Source organism: Thalassophryne amazonica, chromosome 7, assembly GCF_902500255.1.
Source record: "Thalassophryne amazonica chromosome 7, fThaAma1.1, whole genome shotgun sequence".
Classification (NCBI taxonomy): Eukaryota; Metazoa; Chordata; class Actinopteri; order Batrachoidiformes; family Batrachoididae; genus Thalassophryne; species Thalassophryne amazonica.
In genome coordinates, this window is record NC_047109.1 from 38,657,639 (window position 1) to 38,677,767 (window position 20,129).

The 20,129-nt window shown below is 39.1% G+C and overlaps 1 protein-coding gene across 2 annotated transcripts in view; it reads right to left on the reverse strand.

Moving 5' to 3' along the window:
* The window catches only part of si:ch211-79k12.1 (uncharacterized protein LOC568891 homolog), a 60,199-nt gene extending 43,017 nt beyond the window's left edge, over positions 1–17,182 (reverse strand). Inside the window, exons 1-5 of one of the 2 annotated variants that reach the window (XM_034174033.1) lie at positions 17,029–17,181; positions 14,153–14,274; positions 11,215–11,413; positions 5,538–5,683; positions 3,559–3,703 (exon numbers count right to left, since the gene is read on the reverse strand). In XM_034174033.1, coding sequence (XP_034029924.1) covers positions 3,559–3,703; positions 5,538–5,683; positions 11,215–11,413; positions 14,153–14,274; positions 17,029–17,077 — 661 coding nt within the window. In that variant the 5' untranslated portion in view covers positions 17,078–17,181. Of the gene's footprint in view, positions 1–3,558; positions 3,704–5,537; positions 5,684–11,214; positions 11,414–14,152; positions 14,275–17,028 lie in introns of both variants that reach the window. The other variant, XM_034174032.1, reaches the window with a different exon arrangement.
* Between the last annotated feature and the right edge of the window lie 2,947 nt (positions 17,183–20,129).

Here is a 20,129-nt window from a genome sequence, read left to right on the forward strand (position 1 = left end):
TTTGTAACCAGAAATGGTCATTTACAGACATTTTATGTAAATGACACTTCACACAATGAACTAAAGCAGTGCTTTAGTCTGACTGATCAAGGCAGAATACTTTGAAGTCTGTGTAAATCAGGCATAAGAAGGATTAATGAGTACAGATGTCACTGTACAAGCAAACCTTCTCAATATTCTTCATAGCAGTAAATGTACAAGTGTTCCTACGTCACACTGATCAACGAGGACAATAGACAACTTTGCATATGTCTAGACATTAATCATGATAGTCCATATGATTAGAATACTATTTTGGATTGTATTTGGTGTTTATGTGTTCACATTTTAAAAAACAAAGATTTTTTGAAAGTTTTACATTTTGCTCAAAGAGGGGTCAGTTTGAAAGGCTGCAGAAATCAAGAAGCTAAGTGATATTGATTACTATTATGCTAAAATTAACTCTAGCAAAATATAGCTTTCAGAAAAATATACTTGGCATTTGCTCCCCCCACCCCACCCGCAAGTGGTGGCAGAGGTGGGACGAAGTCACTGTCAAGTCATCAATCAGCAAGTCCCAAGTCAAGTCCCAAGTCATAATGACCACCAATTGTTTGCAAGCTGACTTGAGACTTGCAGATTGATGACTTGAGGGGGACTTGATGGTGACTTCTTCCCACCTCTGAGTGGTATTAATGGCTCCTCCTAGCCAATACAATATATGAGCAGAAAGGAACTGGGCACTGATCCATCATTTGTGTTACTACCATGCAGATCAACAAGAAATTGGTTATATATATATATATATATATATATATATATATATATACATATATATACACACATATACACACACACTATTCATTTCACTGACCATTCAGAGATAATGTGACACTTTTATTTACAGCGGCAACACGGCCGTTTTGCATAGTTAGCAGCAATTTACATTTGTAAAGAAGATTATATGTTCACACTTGTCACTTCAGTTGTTTTGTTTGTCTGCTTATTAGTAGGATCACTCAAAATACTTTCAGACAATTTTTCACAAAACGTGGACAGACTGATCTTATCAAAAAGAACAATTCATTTGCCGTTGAAAAGGTCCCAGATGCAAAATCTGAATTGTTTAATATGTTCTTTTACAAAGCATTTCCAGCACTAACCCACTGATGTTAATGAAATCATCAGTCATGTGTATAACTCATGTCAGGTAATCAGCAAGTGAAATTTAATACAGTTCAGGATCAGTATACAAATCAGTTTGTGTGAAATATCCATTTGGGGAGATGTTTGGTTTTGGTTGAGGGGTGTTCTCTATTCATGCTCTGCCAGCTACGATTCACTTTACATCTGGGGACATTAACACTTGAAAAGCAGAGAGTGCAAATTAAAGTGCACACCTCCACCAACGCCTTCATCAGTCTGACTTTCAGACTTTGACAAGGACGCTGCAAATACCATTTTATTTTATCCATTTGTCCAGCAATATTTTGGAATTCTAGACAGTCTGTAATGTTGCTGTGTAATATCTGATTGAATTTATTGAAATTTTCCAGTTTCTTATATCTCACCCATTCATAAACATACTGAAGTTAAAGAAAGCGATAAACAGGATCCTGAAACCATGTGAATCTGAATCTTAAAGCAACTCTTAACTGTTTCAACCAACAGCTCCCCATCTATAAGCATCACTCAGAGACAAAGGAGTGACTGCATAAAATCCACCTTGTTCTGCTGTATGTGGTTCTGATGATGCAAGTGCACTGTAAACACCCAATACTGACACACCAAAGACTCAGAAACAGGAAATGCAATAGTGTCATTTGATCTGGGGATGACAACACATGAATTTCCCAACCATGTGCAGTTAAATAGAATCATAAGCCCGTTTCACAGAAAAAAGGAAGTGAATGCTACTTTTTAATTTTCTCTCAGTCTGCACAAAGGACAAATTTTATCTTTGACTTTAACACCAACAGTGCATGCAGGGGTGTCGTTTTTCGGTACTCAAGATATGAAGAGAATAACTCAAACAGTTTTATCCAAATTGGAACAAACTTGGTAGAATCACTGAGGGTCAGCCAACAACAAAGTGATTTGATTTTTAGGGGGGGGGACAACAGTAAAATTCAAAGATCAAGGTCAATATTTTGGCCCAGTGCTTACAGGGGATATTTGGAATGGCTGTTGAAGAATTAATCACAGACACACCTGTGATTACGAAGGAACTATTGTCGACCATGAAAGATCACACTGATTGTTTTCATTTCAACCAAACGTGGTGGAATGATTGTCAATCAGCAAAATCAATTACAAGTAAACTTCCCAGGCCAAGGTCAAAATGTTTGGCCCTGTACTTTTAGGGGATATTTAGAATGGCTGTTTTGAGGAACTGGTTATAGACGCACTTCTAAAACAACTAATATGAAGTCATATCGCCTTTCGAATAGTCACATCACCTTTGCCTGGAGGAGACCTTGAAAGTTCAAACTCATTGTTTTGATTTGGACTAAACTTGGTGGATGGTTGAGGTTAAGTCAAGGACAGGAGGTAAAAGTCAAGCTCACATGCCAAAGTCAAAATTTGGGCAAAGTGCTTTCAACAGAGAATATTTAGAATGACTATTCTGAATAACTGATTTAAGATCAAATTATGCTTACTAATAAAAACACATATAGCATCATATCACCTTTCTATTCATCACATGACCTCAACAATTCACATTCAAGGTTATAACCATTTAAGGGTGATTCTTAGACTACGGGCACTTATTATGTCCTTTGATCATATTGTATGAAAAACAGAAGGGGAAATTTCACACTTTTATAGTTATCTTTACAATGAAAGTGTGTTAAGAAATTTGTTCTAGTAGTCTATGATGACTTTCACCTTTTTTCAGCATCGTTATATGCAAATATTGCCGTTTTGTGCTTGTCCCACACCCAGACTTTTGATCTTCAATGATAAAAATGAATGGTAAAGAAACGTTTTTTCTAATGTTTTAAAATATCTCTGAATAAAATATCAGTAAAATAATCAAAACATAATTGGGGTATTCAATGTCATACAACTGTTGATTTTTTTTTTTAAACAAAATGTAGTTGTCCCACACTATTGCCGTAATTTCCACCACAACACTGTAATGTCCCTTTAAACAGTTTGTATGAAAGATTGTTTGGGTAGTTTCTATGGAGATAAACAGTGACATCAGAGCACATGTATAAAGCGCCAAATCACAACAAACAGTTGCCCCAAGGCGCTTTATATTGTAAGGCAATGGTGTGGTGGAAATTACATTTACAAGGCCAATAGTGCCCGTAGTTAAAGAATCATCCTTAACTTTGGAGTGAAAGTCAATTTACCATGTTACAAGAGTTGTGGGTTAGTTAGGGATAAAGTGCTTCAATTATGGACCGAATTGCTCAAATATCAAGGCCACACAGAACCATATACTGAGTGTCACTAAATCACAAAGAGTGATGTGTTCAACATATAAGGCTGCATTCTGAGTGTCCTTTCCTGTTTTTTCTCTGTCTCACTCTCTCTCTCTCTCTCTCTCCAATCAAAGCATTTTCTTACCGGGCACCACAGTGATGCTGATGGAGCGCGTCTTGTAGAGTGAGTCTACAGATGGATGCTTGGCCACGCAAGTGTACACTCCTCCATCCAGAGCAGTCACCTTCTGCAGCAACAGCTTAGAGGAAGGTAAGATCCAGTCGTCACCCTGACGCAGGTGAGAGAAATGAAGAGACCAGCGAGTTTAGGATAGCGAAGGTAGAAAACGACTTTATTGGCCCGAGTTGTTTCACCTCTGACGGGATCAACAAACTCCTACAAATTAAAACCACGCTTAGATGGAGAGCGCCGGTTAAAGTAGTAAAGGAAGACAGTCGAGAATAAAGAATGCAAGTAGAAAAAGAAACAAAGCAGGGCAAGAGTGTTCTTAATGGGGGGGGGGGGGGGGGGGACATCGTTTATACAAGACAGTGGAACGAGCGATGAAACTTAACAAGGCAAAGAAAAAGTAAGACAGACTGCCGGCAGCAGGGGAACAGAGAGAAAGACAGAAATATGTTCTGGTTTTCCCAAAGTCCCAAATAAAGTGTATTTACCTGAGCAAGTAATCCCACTGAATGAGCACACGTCGACACAAGTCAAATAACCCAGATAAGCGCATCACCCGCAACCAACGATGCATACACTGTTAGAGCATAATGAGACGGCAAGGGAGCGGAATGAATTGTTGACACATAAATAGCAGCACCATTATGAGATAGAGATAGACATGGGAGAAAACAAATAAGAGTCCAAATATGAGGGTTGGAAAACAAATGAACATGTTGGGGGGGGGGGTGCTAAGAAAAAAAAAAGAAAAAAAATTATGCCATGCAAATGATTTGGCTCCTGGGAGCTGTGGCTCCTGCCAAGAAAGTCCATTTCAATTTGAATTGCTCTGAATTAAGAGGATTTCCCATAAAGGCCAGGTTTGGCCAAAGCAGCATTTTGTATGCAAATCCACTGGCTCCCAAAGCAGCACCCTGTTTCTGGCTCTGTCTTGCTGTCATTATCAGGGGCCAATGTGTCCACAGTGACTGTCTGTCAAAAACCAGCACCCCCCCCCAATGCTACTTTCTACCCCATATTCCTCGATGTCACACACAGAAAAATACAAACATTCCTTCTTATCTCAGTTTCCTTCGATATATTCCATTTTCCCAGCGATCTTGTGACCTTGATAGGTCAAATACAAGTGTGGAAGTCACAGTTCACCTCTACACCTCTCAATCAAGTTACAAATAACATCTCACTTCACTAGGCAATGTGATGTGTTCAACAAATGACAAAAAGCTAACGTACCATGCACAATCGTGTGAAGGACACCTGGTATTAATAGTGTAAACTGTCCAAAGAAACTGGATTTGGAATTATAAATCCCAGATTAGCAATGACTCAATGAAAAAGCATATTAACCCCGAACCAATTTATCAAGAACAACAACAAATTCGACAATTGTGTTGTGCTGTTCCCATGGTACCTTCATTATTATACAGTTTCACGGCATCAGCAGCGTGTCAGTGAAGATGTGTAATGTCATCTTACCACCACAAGGTGTGTCCCCAGACACACCCACGTGTGTTTTCCCCTCTTTTTTAGACTTCTGCTGTCAGTATTTTACATTGACAGATCTTAATTTCCCTCAGGTGAGAGTTTCGGAGATCAGAAAAGAGTCCTGTTGAATAATTCAGTGCTGTTTAACCAAACACTAAAACAATCATTAGAAATCTATCCACATAATTGTTTTCAGGTTGACTGGCTCTTGTCTAGACCTTATTAAACTATTAATCCTCTGTAAGTGGGCAAGCTGCTATCCTCAGGGAGCGGTGAGCCTAAACTGACCGGTCACTTAAATATAGAGGGCTTCTTCTGTGGAGTGGATGGATGGAGGGAAAACAAGGAAGACCAAGTGTGCTTGACAAAGGCAGGTGGACGAAACAGAGACATGACAGAGGCGAGAACAATTAACGCTTTTGCCGTGCCCGGTCACAGAGCTCTCTCACCTTTCTTTGCCAAAAGTAGTTGGGCTCCTCTGATGAACTGCTGGAACACTGCAAGACCACATCATTACCCTGTCGCACTTTCAGGTCCTCAGGGACACCTAGGTATCGGCTGTAGCCTTTCATAGTCAGTGTCGGCTCTGCCATGTCTACAAGGCAAAGATGATACACGATTGGACAAAAAAATTGGAATGCGACCCGACATAACTGTAAACACTCAGATATTTTTATTTTTCGAGCATAGCCTTGAGTACAATTGCCTACTAGTGGAACAGACTGTACCAAGCAATCAATAACAATGATAATAGGCGTCATCTTATCGAACCCTTTAGGGAGGCAGTGTTGTGAATAATGGCTCATTTTCTCTTCCATCTCAATAGATGGCTCCGGTCCATCCAGTGCCTCCCTCTCCCACTACTTCCTTCAGTCCATTCTAATCTTTGCATCGTATTGATTCCCCCCACGAGGCTGAGGAGCCTATCACACAGCATTATGGTCAATTTGGTGGCCACTAAGAAGACAGACGATACTGATAATCTCACTGTCCATGCAGTTAATACAAAGGTGTATCCCATTCTTTCTAAAACGCATGTCTCACGAGTATAACCCACTCTAATAAAGCTTCAGGGAAAACAATTTTTGCGCTCCTACTGCACTTGTTTGATGGCACAGATATGTTATATTAACTATTAATGTGTTTTCCATCTCTCGGCATGAAATTTTTACTTCATGCTGGATGGAAATACAAGGAGAATCCAAAAGTTTTCTGTTCTGCTGTCGTACCTAAAATTTATCCCCCAATGCACCTTAGGGTGTGTTATGCTTTCTTTTTAGGCAGATTTTATTTGCTGTGCATTTCCTTATTGGAAGGCAAATTGCTTATTCCATGTCAGAGTGGTGGGCAGCAAGATTGCTTCACAGGTAGCACTGTTGCCTCTCAGCAAGAAGGTTGTGGGATCACTTCCTGCCCTTTCTGTTTGGAGTCTGCATGTTCTCCCTTTGTCTGCGTGGGTTCCCTCCGGTTGCTCTGGCTTCCTCCCACATCCATAGACATGCAGATTCGGTGGACTACAAACTTTAAATTGACCATAGGTGTGAGGGAGTGTTTTTGTATGTCTATTTGTGGCTGTTTAATGGACTGGTGGCCTGTCGAGGTTATACCCTGCTGCTCACCCAGTGACTGCTGAGATAGGCTCCAGCCCCCATTGTGACCCTTAATTGGTGTAAGATGGTATAGAAAATGAATGAATAAGATCAAAAAATTGTCCCCCCTCTGCATTTCTTGAAGAAATACAACAGTCTGGTGCTTACCCCCGGATACCATAACATTAAGTTGTTGAGAGTCTACAAGTCACCTTGGACCACACGTTAGTCCATTATACGTTACTTCACCATCAAAAAGCTAGGACAAATTTACAACTGGGTCGACCATGTAATTCTGAGGACATAAACATGCAGTTTGCACTTGCAGTTATAGCAAGTGGGACAACTTTTGGACATTATGTAACATGGGGGTTTGGGGAGTGTGCCTCTCAAAGCCACAGCAGGAGAATTTTCCATTTTTCTCACTGAAAACAACAGAACATTTGGTTTGCCATTCGCCGCCGACCGGTAACATGTGAATGGAGCATAAGTGTAGGACCCCATTAAATTTTGGTATTAATCTGTATAACAATTTTTTTGTTTGTTTTGCCAGATCTCTGCTTAGTCACAAAGCCCTGCAGCCATAGGCAATGACCCTGAGCAACATCACGGCGGTTGCTTCACAGATCAAAGTGCATTACCAAGAGACAACAGGCAGAGACTTTTTGCCATCTATTTTACTATAGTGTAAAATTAAACCTCCATTTGAAAACATTTAAAACTGCATTTGAAGAGTTCATATGCAAAATCCTGCAAATCTGCTTTATTTAATGGAAAAAATGCATTTAAAGTAGACCTGCATTGAAATAAATGTGGTCAGATTTCAGAAAGAAATAGCTGATATGTATTTATAAGACCCTTGTGATTGCAGTAAAATAAATCTGTAAGCACAAATTTGTAATTCAGCGGAGAAATCTTAGTTTAAAAATGACAAATTTGCAGCTAAAATTTAGCCCTCCGTGAAAACAGTTTCTACATCTGGATCATTTCCATGACGTCGGGGATAAGACGGAGTGCTAGCGCCTTCAGTCCAATCCCGCATTGAAATTGATTTTTTCTGTTAGTGATGTTACTGTTATACACATCCTGGTTTCAACATCCAAAAGTAAGCTGCAATGAATGCGAGATACAGCTCTGCATGCTCAGATCAGCGGCGGCATCGACAGCGGGCGCCGTTCTTCCCCGACGCCTCTCTCTCACTGCCTCCGATGCGCTTACTGAGTGCATGCGCTCGTTAAATTCCGCCGCAGGCCACTCACACCCCCGTGTCTGCTGTGCAGCCGCAGACACGGCTCTGTCTACTGAATGGAGGTGCAGCCAACTTGGCACAAGTCCAGAGACTACGCTCGCTGTTTTGATGCGGAGCGGCCGGTGACACCTGTTGCTTGCAAGGACAGACTTCTTGCGGCAAAATCCGCAGCGCCGCACATCTCGGTAATCGGAGCCGCAGAGCTCCGTGGCCGCTGAGAGAGGTTTATATCTTTTTAATGACTTGGATTCTTTGCGGGTCTCGCCTCCGTACCCCGCGACGGTAACACCGGAGGCGAAAGACAGTAGATTTTCAATGCGACACCACTCAATCAAACAGGCGTATGAAAAAGTCCCCAAAAATAATTTTCAAGCACAAATAAAAGAAATGTGTACTCACCAAGCGTACCGCAAGACAATATGACGTTTTAAAAAAGTAGATCCTTCCGTATAAGACAAGAAAAAGGTGCAGATGCAAACTGACGTAAATCCACAAATTTCAGCTGGCGCGCGCAATGCATGCTGGGATAGGGTCTTCTCCCTGACGTCTTGGCAGCGTCCCAGATGTGATGACAGTTTTGCGGAGGGCTAAATTTTAGCTGTAAATTTCTCATTTTTAAATGAAGATTTCTCCGTTGAATGACAGATCTGGGCTTGCAGATTTACTTTACTACATTCAGAAGGCTCTTATGTGTAAATATAAGTCATTTTTTGGTCCAAAGATCTGACTGCATTTATTTCAATGCAGGTCTACTTTAAAAGAAAACGCACATTACCATTAATAAAATGCATGCATGTTCAAATCATTTAATATTTTGCACACTGATAGTTACCTAAGCAGGCAAGTATATGGGTGATTCTTAGACTACGGGCACTTATTATGTCCTTTGATCATATTGTATGAAAAACAGAAAAAAGGGGAAATTTCACACTTTTATAGTTATCTTTACAATGAAAGTGTGTTAAGAAATTTGTTCTAGTAGTCTATGATGACTTTTTCACCTTTTTTCAGCATCATTATATGCAAATATTGCCGTTTTGTGCTTGTCCCACACCCAGACTTTTGATCTTTAATGATAAAAATGAATGGTAAAGAAACGTTTTTTCTAATATTTTAAAATATCGCTGAATAAAATATCAGTAAAATAATCAAAACATAATTGGGGTATTCAATGTCATACAACTGTTGTGATTTTTTTTAAACAAAATGTAGTTGTCCCACACTATTGCCGTAATTTCCACCACAACACTGTAATGTCCTTAAACAGTTTGTATGAAAGATTGTTTGGGTAGTTTCTATGGAGATAAACAGTGACATCAGAGCACATGTATATAGCGCCAAATCACAACAAACAGTTGCCCCAAGGCGCTTTATATTGTAAGGTAATGGTGTGGTGGAAATTACATTTACAAGGCCAATAGTGCCCGTAGTTAAAGAATCACCCATATATTGGCCTCAGCTTACATGTTTTTTTGGAATTACAGTATTTTGCATCTCTCCAAGGTGGAATTTTGCCTTGAGCAACATTGATGCCCATGAGGCTGGTGTTTGGCACGAAGCCGAAGAGAGTCAAAACTCTCCCTGTATACAACAGTATCACAGGTGACTTTCCCCACAAAGTCTGGTATGCATTTACACCTGGATGCACTAGGATGATGTAGATGAAGTGTCTGGTGCAAGTACACAGGAAGGTAGTCTGGAATATAGTGGTAATCCTAAAAGGCTGAGGGGGGATGTTGGTCTTTTAATAATCTGGGGTACAACTGAAACCATTTGGGGGTGCTTCTGTTACAGTACATGGTACAGAAGCATTAAATGAGCCGGATTGGCCTTAAATTATGTTTATAGCAGCAGAATGTGTGTGATGTGACTATGAAATCTCAAATACATGAAAATGTAGTTTAAAAAGTGATTTTGAAGAATAGGAACCCTGTATTAATTACCGTATTTCATTAAGAATTCATTATGAGCAGTTTTCATTTTCAAGCCGGCTTCTTGAACATTAGCCTGAGAGCACAATATCCCCTGCTGGAAAATGCTGCTTTGGTATAAGTGCTTTCTACATTCTGATAACATTTGAAGGACTTGAACCAATTTCCACAAAATTTGTCCTAAATATGTGAGGAGTTGATTTTAGAATGCAGGCACCCACTCGTGAAACTGACGGAGTCTAGATTTGTTAATCAAGAGCCATAATTCTGGTAAAATAGGCCCAGCTCGAACAATATGATAATATGCGTATTACCAACCTATAACAAGGACTTGTACCAAGTTAATCAAAATTCCGCCTGAAAATCTGAGGAGTTGATTTCAGAACACTTATACCCTGTATATACTTTTGGGACAAATGGATAGAAATCACCACAGCATTATCCCCCTTTAGGCCTTCGGTTAGTGGGGTATAAAACTCATTTCATTTATAAATGTTACATCATCTTTGAAATTATTATTATTGTTTACTTTGCCTAAATATAAAGTTATAACAAATGTTGCATAGCATAAGACTCAGATTTCAATGCTTCGATGCAGATTCACCTAATTAGTAACAGCTGGAAGCAGCTGGTTGTTTTTGAGTCATCAACTCATGATCAATAGGAAAAGTAAATGTTATTTAAAATGTCACTTCCAACTCACCTCTCTGCTGCTTGCGTGAAATGCTACGTATCTCCACCCCACTGCCACCAGTTTGTCCCTGTCTGATGCCTTGGGTAGGCTCCACCCCTCCCTTCTTCTGACGACAGGATTTGGGGTCAATGTACCCTTCCACCATTGTGACTGAGACATTCCCCCAAAGACTGTTCTAACACTCTGTATGGTGTCACTATGGATTAAATTTTAAATGGTTTCTAGTCTCCTGAGTGTTCATGGCAGAGATGCAGTTTCTGAACTCTGCTGCTCCTGTTAAGTTACTTCAGCTGGAGATTTGACAGATTTTTACAAACCATTTTAAGAAAATTAAATTTCTGAAATGTTCATACAAATATTGTGTTTGTACAGTTTTAACAAATATGTACAGTGTAAAAGAGCACTGTCCACCTATGTGCAAATGACTGCAGTTCATGCACATAACATTTTAATCAATCTTTCCAAGACACCTACTTCCGCCATCACATCCATATACAGCATCATGTGGACTCTAAGCCTTGCAGCAGTTGCTGTTGGAAAGCAGGAGTTTGAGTTCAGGCATGTGAGTTGGGCCCCTTCGAATTGTGTCACGCACCCTATGCAACAGCGATCACACAGTAAGAAGCAGATGCCTCCATATATTGAGATGTGTATGGTACTCACAATGCACTTTGAATTGCAGTGGGTCAGAGGAGTTGTCTGGTGCAGTGACGTTTTCAGCATAGGATACACATCGGAAGCGGGTGGTCCAGAAGCTCAATGCATGGGGCATCGTCAGGACCAAGCTGTTCGCTTGCTGCTTGATGGAGAATGATGAGAAACACCACCATCGTTCCTCTAACTTAAACCACTGCTGCCTGCGCTGTGGAGGACAAATACAGAAATATGATTTACAGTAATCTGTTTGCAGCTACACAAACCTGACACAACAGATGGAAAGATAGATAGATGAAAATGGATCGATACATACAAGCAGCACAGTAGCAGCAAATTATATAACTTTTTAATGAACTATAGATGCAAATTAAAACATTTATTGATGCAGTACCGAGATTATAGAGAAGCACATTTAAGGAGGTGAAAGGCTGAATTTGCAATTTTGTCAAAACGGTACAGCAACATCCCAACATTTATGTAATCCAAGCAATTCTTCAATTTTGCATTGGTGTCAAAGACATTATGATTCCTGTATTTGTTATGAAGCACCAAAAAAAATTTATATCACTGCTGTACAAATGCATATCTAACTATAATGTATCCAGATATGCACAACATAAACATCACAAAAACCTGAACATGACAGCTCAACTAAAGTGACACTAAGATGTCTCTATTGCACCCTCGTAGCTGACTGGTCAGAAAATCAGTCAAATTAAATTTGAGAGTTTATAAACTCTCAATTTTAATTTCTTTGAAAAAGCAGAACTTTTGCTGTTAAAGATTAATCCAACCATTTTCCATCACATAACCTGAGTCAAAGTGAGAGCAGGTCAAATTATGTAGCTCAGATGTTCCTCTGCCCATCTACATCCCCTACAGTCAGGTTTTTTGTGTACGTTTTTAAGGTTTTGTTGAGATTTGATAAACTATACATTTTTAGAAAGCTGATGAATGAGAAAAACATTTTCTTTTTTTTTTGTCAAAGGTTGTTATGGCGACCAGCTTGGATTTCTAAAAATGAAAACATTTGAAAAAGAATATTTCACTTTCTGGACTTCTGGTTGGCAAGGTTGGTGGCCAAGCGGTTACTGCATCTGTTTCCAGTGTAGAAGGTTCCCGATTCAGACCTCACCTCTGCCCATTCTCCATGTAATGCAGAGTTATGTCAGGAAGGGCATCTGGCGTAAAACTTGTACCAATTCAACATGCAAATCCACCTCGGATTTGCTGTGGTGACCCCCAGTAGAAAAAACAAACCAAAGGGACTTTTTACTTTCTGGACTTCTGGTTAACCTATGATCATGGTTGAAGTGACTAAAGAATCTTTGAGGGCAAAGATTTAGAGATACAAATTACAAAAAAAAAAAAAAAAAAAAATAGTGAAGCTGATGAATAGTAACAGTGTGTGCTGCCATTTTTTATTTTTTATTGCACGTAGCTGACATCAATGACTTATGTACCATACGTCATAGGAACGTGATCCAGATATTTGTAACTGTCTATTGTTTAAAAAAAAAAAAAAAAAAAAAAAAAAACACAAACACACACCTTTGTGGGAATTTGCAATAAAGGTTATGAACCCTTAAACCAAGAATGTTTTTGTTAAGTGTGCACCACAAATTTGACCCATAAATATCCAGTAGTCAACAAAGTGAGTAGTTAGTTGCCAAATTTGGAAATCTAAGATGCTGGCCATGATGACCTTTGGAGCAAAATGCAAACATTGTTTTTTGGATTTCTCATTTCATAAGCTTTTGAAAAATATATAGTTTTCTAAATCTCCAAAATATTTTAACGAGCCTAATTATAACATAAGGAACCTGACTACTAGGTCATCCTGGAGGACTCTAAGGCAGTTCCAGGTCAGATGGGACATATAATCCCCGCAGCATGTTTCAAGTCAACCAGGGATCTCCTCCTAGATGGACTTTCCCAGTAAACCTTCAAGGACAGCATCCCCATCAGATGACTGAACCACCTCAGGTCACTGATTTCAGTGTGAAGAAGGAGTGGTTCTGCTGTGATCTCCTTCTGGATGTCAAGGTTTTCTTCCTCCTCACAGCAAAAGTTTCATGAACACAGGCTGGGATTGGCAGTGACTTAGAGTAACGAAGTTCCTTTTCTTTTAAGTACAGATTTGAGGCAACTGTACTTTACTTGAATATTTGTTTTATGCCATTTTATACTTCTACTATATTACAAGCAAACTTTGTACTCTTCACTCAATTGCATTTATCGGACTTCTTTAATTATTAGTTACTTTGCAGATTCAGATTAACAATACAAAATACAATAAATAAATAAATAAATCATTATTGCAATAAAGCTTTATTGGTCAAAAGGGAACATTCACAAGCTACCCAGCAGAATGTAAAGTAATATAAAATGTATATAAATAAACTAATAATAGCTCCACAGTAATATTACAACTCCCAGCTGTAACATTAAAGTGATGAACATGTTAATGCATCAATAATATAGTTTAGAATATTCTGAAATAGTGCTTTCTGTATAATGAGGACTTTTACACTTGGTACTTTTAAAGCAATCATGCAGGATTTAGGGGCTCATATATACTGCTTATGACAAGAGAAGTCAAGGGAGCATGAATCTCCGACACCAAAGAAGAAGCAAAAATGTGAAGATAAACTATCCCGACCGGCAATGGCATAATGCAACCGCCATCCTCACCACAAGATGACACTTTTACTTGTCATCTGAGTGCTTCTTGCACCACCTTGTTTCTTTGCCGCCCCCCGCCCGCCCCCACACACACACGCGCAACATCTTTCCTGTTAATACAAATTTAACGAGTTAGACCTGTTGATCGCAGAGTTACAGTGAGACAAACTGTCTGGGGTTTTCCTATCAAGCAGTAAAACATTTTTCATTGATATTCCAGAAACGTGACGTGCTTCCCCCGTTTGTTTGTCGGACTCACCTTGGAGAAGTATTCAAAGTGGACATTGCTAATGTTGAGTTCAGAGTCTACGTACTGACACTCCAAGGTCACCTGCTGTCCCTCCACAACGGGATGCTCTGGCCCTTTGATGAGCAGAGTGGCTGCATAGGGACAGATTACAGGCGGAGGTTATTGATCCCATCAGTATCTCGAAGGTGCATTTAGATACAGCATGATACATGTATAAACATTTCAGAATGTCTGAATGCTGGTTCCTGAAAGTTTTGAGTGGTAAAACAAAAAGAAATTTGGTTATAGACCTGCCACATTATTGTCATAACTTTATAAAAAAGAAAATCACAGGCTTGACAAACAATAACCAAACAAGACAATACGATTTTCAACCTTCGTTTCCTAGATTCTCTGACTGATCAGGTGTGATGTAAAACCTAAATAGGTCCTTGTCATTGGTCCTTGTCATTCCTTTCCTTTCCTTGTGAAAAAAGCTAAATCCAGGAAACAAAAGCTCCAATACTCAAAGAGTGAAGGAGAACAGCACCACCTAAACAAGAGCAACCTCTTTCCCAACTCTGCCAGTTGTAGTTAGGTGTCTCACTTTTTTTTCGCTTGCAAGTTTCCCCAAATTATTTTTTGGTCCTGAGAAAAGGGTAAGTATAATTTCCAAACAAGTAGCGATGGGCTTGGTGGCCAGCAGACCTAGGATTTGTAAATTAATGAAATGGACAAACAAGCTCACTTTGAGCTACATGTAGCTTCAAAAACCACACTTACATTGAGCACAGGAGCGATGTCTTCTTCAGCTGGATTCAAACAAAATCCTGTGAACTTGGACCCATATTTAAGTATTAGAACCTAACCACTGTGAATGATGGTTTATTTCTCTGATTTGGTACATTTCTGTGCAGAAACAGTCCATCTCTCTCACTTATAACCACACTTGCTCATCATCCACCATTCATCCAGCAGCAATGTCTATGTGATATTGCATAAAGCAAAACAAAGCTGCTTTTTGGAACAATCCAGTATGCCAAAGTTTACATAACTAACAAGTTTAATTTGTAACAAGCTATTGAATTAAATGGGAGGTGGTGAACTCCTTTAATTCCTCATTCACTGCATTTTATCTGCTGTATACTGTACATGTGAATTCTATAACAATATCTATAAATGGCGTCACTCAAAATCTCCTATAAAACGCATACTTGCACATTTACTGTCCCTTTGCCCTATCACTAAATAACAGTGGTGGGTGGATCAATCCAAATATTGAGAGTATTGATACCAACATTGGTATGGATATTGATCAATACTAGTGTCATAAGATTGATGCTTTAGTTTCACTTTCTTTCCTCTATGCACTCAGAAAAGAAGTGCACTGAAGGGGAGAAATTTTGTTTCATTTTTGAATTGTATTCCCTGAACACACAGTTTAAATTCCACTTGTTTTATAACATTTGTTTGCAGACTGATAATTTTGTATACTTTTATTTAAAAAAAAAAAATCCAGAAAAGAAGTACAACTCCAATTCCAATTAAGTTGGGACGCTGTGTGAGATATAAATAAAAACAGAATACAATGATTTGCAAATCCTCTTCAACCTATATTCACTTGAATGCACCACAAAGACAAGATATTTAATGTTCAAACTGATAAACTTTATTGTTTTTGTGCAACTATTTGCTCATTTTGAAATGAATGCCTGCAACACTTTTCAAAAAAGCTGGGACAGGGACAACAATTGTTGCCCCTGTCATCAACAATTGTGGTGTATTCAATTGAATATAGTTTGAAGGGGATTTGCAAAACATTGTATTCTGTTTTTATTTACATTTTACAAAACATCCCAACTTCATTGGAATTGGGGTTGTACAATGATGGGAAAGATTTTATTATTTTTGTATTGTAGTTTCTACTTGGAAAAAAAGAATTTGGTTTAATTCGTTCTCAAGTGATAATTTTGTTCACTTTTATTTAAGAAACAAAATCTAGACATGACAATATATGGGGAAAATATTGTTTTTGTACTGTGCTAATGCTTCTGAACAAAACCTTTTATTATGACAATAAGTATTTTCTATTTTCCTATAAAATTTGCACAAATTCTGCCCTAGGTTTAAACTAATTAATAATCGGGGGGGGGGGTCACAAAAACACTTAAAGGTGATGAAAATTCATTCAGATTTAGCAGTTTGATGATGATGGTTCCACCTTATTTATTAAATATCAATCAAAAGTATCAATATTGGCGATACTGGCCCTGTATTTACTTGGTATAGGATCTGTACTAAATTCGGCAGTATCGCACACCACTACGAAATACTGCAATAATGCCCCACCATACAACAACAAAAAAAAAGGCTGGAGCCGCCACAGAAACAATCACATGACCTCTGCCCTGGAGGTTAAAAAAAAAAAAGAAACAGAACAAAGACTTCATATCCTGATCAACATTTTCAAACAACCTCTCCCTTTTCCTGGCATTTTGTGTCAGCACACACTGGAAAACTGCCAGCAAAGTCAAAGTCACCCTGTCCACATGACCGACAACCGGTTTTTCCACTTTACTGATGCAAACAGGAAAAAAAAAAAAGGCAAGAAAATATTGCATCACACAAAGAACACTGTTTACTTTGTTGCTGCTGTTGATCTTTTATCTTTCTGCATTTAAGAGATGAAGAAAAATTCTGAAAATTTCATATACATCCCCTCTGCCGTAAGAAAATGATTCACTAAATATTTTTGGTTTCAGTTTGAGATCTAAGCACAGTAAACTAAGAACAGCCGAACAGATGACGCAGGTTCATATCCGGTAGCAAACATGAAGATTAAAACCAACATATTATATATATATATATATATATATATATGAGTGAATTTAAAAAATCATATTTACCATAACTGCCATGAACCAGAACTACGAGTACGGCCAGGAGTACTTTCATGGTGCTGGATAATGTAGTCAAAGTGAGCTAAAACAATGTGTAATCCTCAAACTTCTAATGTGAAGTGAAACTTTTCTCACTATTTATGGAAGAGTGCTGTGGGCGTGGCTATGAGCCGTGTTCAGGAAACTCTGCAGAAAGTGTTTTTAAGCTCGCAGAAACTCGTTCAGATACCGCTTCGATAAATCATTCCACATGCTTTATTATGTGTTCATGATTTAATGGTTAATTTATGGTGCATCAAATACATTTTATGCTGTTTGCAAGGCCACCTACAGCCGCTCCAATCACTAAATTCTCACGTGTTACGTCATTTGTCACTGGGGAGAATCACACGCAGACCTGACACCTTTGTGGATTTTATCATTTCACGGCGTGATATTTGACTCTGAACAAGCAAACAGTTTCTGCTGCGTTTGCTGTGTGATTAATTGGCTGTTAAAAAGAGCTAGCGACACAATGGAAAGTTTTTCGAAAAGCTTCAAATAGCTGAGTGGAGCTTTTATAAAGGCCTTACATCAGTGTTTAATTTGTCCTTATCACTTTTCAGACACTGTGCCTTATGCTACAATAGAAAGTACAACTAGTGCTGGTGTAATTCTACAATGTACCCATCAGACGGTGGAGTTGGTTCATTTTACCCTATCGTTTTCATTTCATTCCTTGTTTATGCTGAAGGACAGCTGGATTTATGTTGACCATCCCCCTCTCTGTGCACCTTGATTTAAATTAACATGGTATGTTATAATTACAGAGAACAGATTATTAAGTTTTGTAAATTAATAAAATAAAGAGTATCACCTGACCTGTTCCTTGTCCTGAGGGGAAGGAAAAACCAGGGGGAATATGCAGTGAATTCAAAGGGAAGTCCCAACAACAAAAACAAATATGGCTGCTCTTGGCCATGAGTCTTGATGTGGCAACTGAAAATTCATTCCTTTTATGGCACAAAATCATGATATGTAACATGGTCAAATGCATTTTGACAAAATGTCAAGTAGAGACTTTTCTTGACATTTGTCACATTTATTTGGAGAAAAGAGGAGGAATTCTTGAAGACAATTCTATGGACCCCAAAGGCACAGTCAGGAGTCCATGTAACTGGACAACAATTTTTATAATTTTGCATTTGGGCCATCAAATGAGATGCTCACACAGGGGAACACACTCTGTTCACAAGATCAACTGCCAACATCACAGAGACCAGAACAATCATATATGCCACTGCAAAAGAAATCCTGGAGATTCTTGAGTATAAGAATAAGAGCACAAGTCACAGATAGTACCCCCCGTGGGGGAGAAGTCTGGATGTTAAAATTAAAGGATGGCTGGAAAGGTAAAAGAGAATGAAAGAGTGATGAAGGACATGTCCTGGCTGAAAAAGATGTGCAGTTGCCCATAAGTGTACTCCTGGAAACTGACAAAAGAAGACTATCAGCTCTGGTGGCAAAGCTGTTGAGATACACTAAGGGAGCAGAGGTCGAGAAAATAATAGGCTCTGCTCCAAAGACCCATCCAGCGTGTGACAAGACACTTCATCTGCTTTGTCCAAGTCCACTCAGCTGTAAGGCAAAATTTTTGACACCCAAAAAACAGTAGGCCAGTAGGTTGGAGGTTTTATTGTTGTTGTTGTTGCTGTTGTTGTTTTTTGTTTTCCCCAACCTCATCCCAGCCATTCATGTAGACCTAGATATATCAGAATTTTTTTAAAATAATTTATTAACATTTCTTCAAGCAACAGTGAACAAATTTAGAAAATCAGTCATTGAATAAAATATAAGAATTGAATAGTTTGAGCCTCAAGGCTGATCCCACTATTTAATAATTGAACTCTGTTTATCACATTATGCCATGTATGATCTCCTGTAATCCATTTTATAATGCCACAAGAAAATTATATATAATACTAAAAAAAAAAGATGATCAGAAACAAAACCAGTCTACTATATGTGTTTTGTGGACTTGGAAAAGGAATTCGAGTGGGTGTCCTGTGCAGGAGTATGGGGTACCAGGATTGCTGTAATGCAAAATCTGGTCTCTGTAAAACCCAAGAAGGAGCTGTGACTGTGTTCTTGGCATAAAATCAGACCTGTTCCTGGTGGGTGCTAGACTCCACAAGGGCTGCCCCTTGTCACCAATCCTGTTTGTGATTTTCATGGACAGGATTTCAAGGTGCACACAGGGATTGAAGGATGTTAATTTTTCTGATTTTAGAATTATATCTTGGCTTTTTACAGATGATGTGGTTCTGTTGGCTTCATCAAACAGTGACCTACAATGTGCACTGAACAGGTTTGAGGTTGAATGTGAAGCAACTGGGATGAGGATCTGAGAACATGGTCCTCTGTTGGAAGAGGGTGGATTATCCCTTCTGGGTCAGGGGAGAGTTATTGCCCCAAGTGGCGTTCAGATATCTCATGGTCCTTTTCACAAGAGGGAGTAAGATGGCTTGCAAGATTGGCAGACAGATTGGGGCTGCATCTGAGGTCCTGTGCACACTACTGGACTGTTAGAAGGCGAGGCTCTCGGTTTGCGTTGTTATCCTCACCTATGGCCATGAGCTTTGGGTAATGACTGAAAGAACAAAGTCGCAGATACAAGCGGCAGAAATGCGGTTCTTCCATCAGGTATCTTCGTGTCTTACACTCAGGGACACGGTGAGAAGCTAAAATATCCAGTAGAGCCGCTGCTCCCTAAGGAGGTCTTCCAGGCATATCTAACTCAGAGGAGGCCAAGGGGAAGATCCAGGATACCTTGGAATGACTATATCTCCCAGCTGGCTTGGAAACGCTTCAGAATTCCCCTGGAAGAGTTAGAATGTCGCCAAGGATAGGCAACTATGGGAGGGGCTGCTTGGTCTGTTATCACTGACACCCGGATCTGGATAAGCAGCAGAAAATAAATGCTGCTCTTGACCATGAGTCTTGTAGTCAAGAGCAGCATTTATCAAATGAATCAGAAACAACACAGAAATAATGTGATTTCATATGTACCTTTTGAATAACTTTGTATCAAACTTAACTGTTAAAATGAAAAACAAACTGTCCACCCA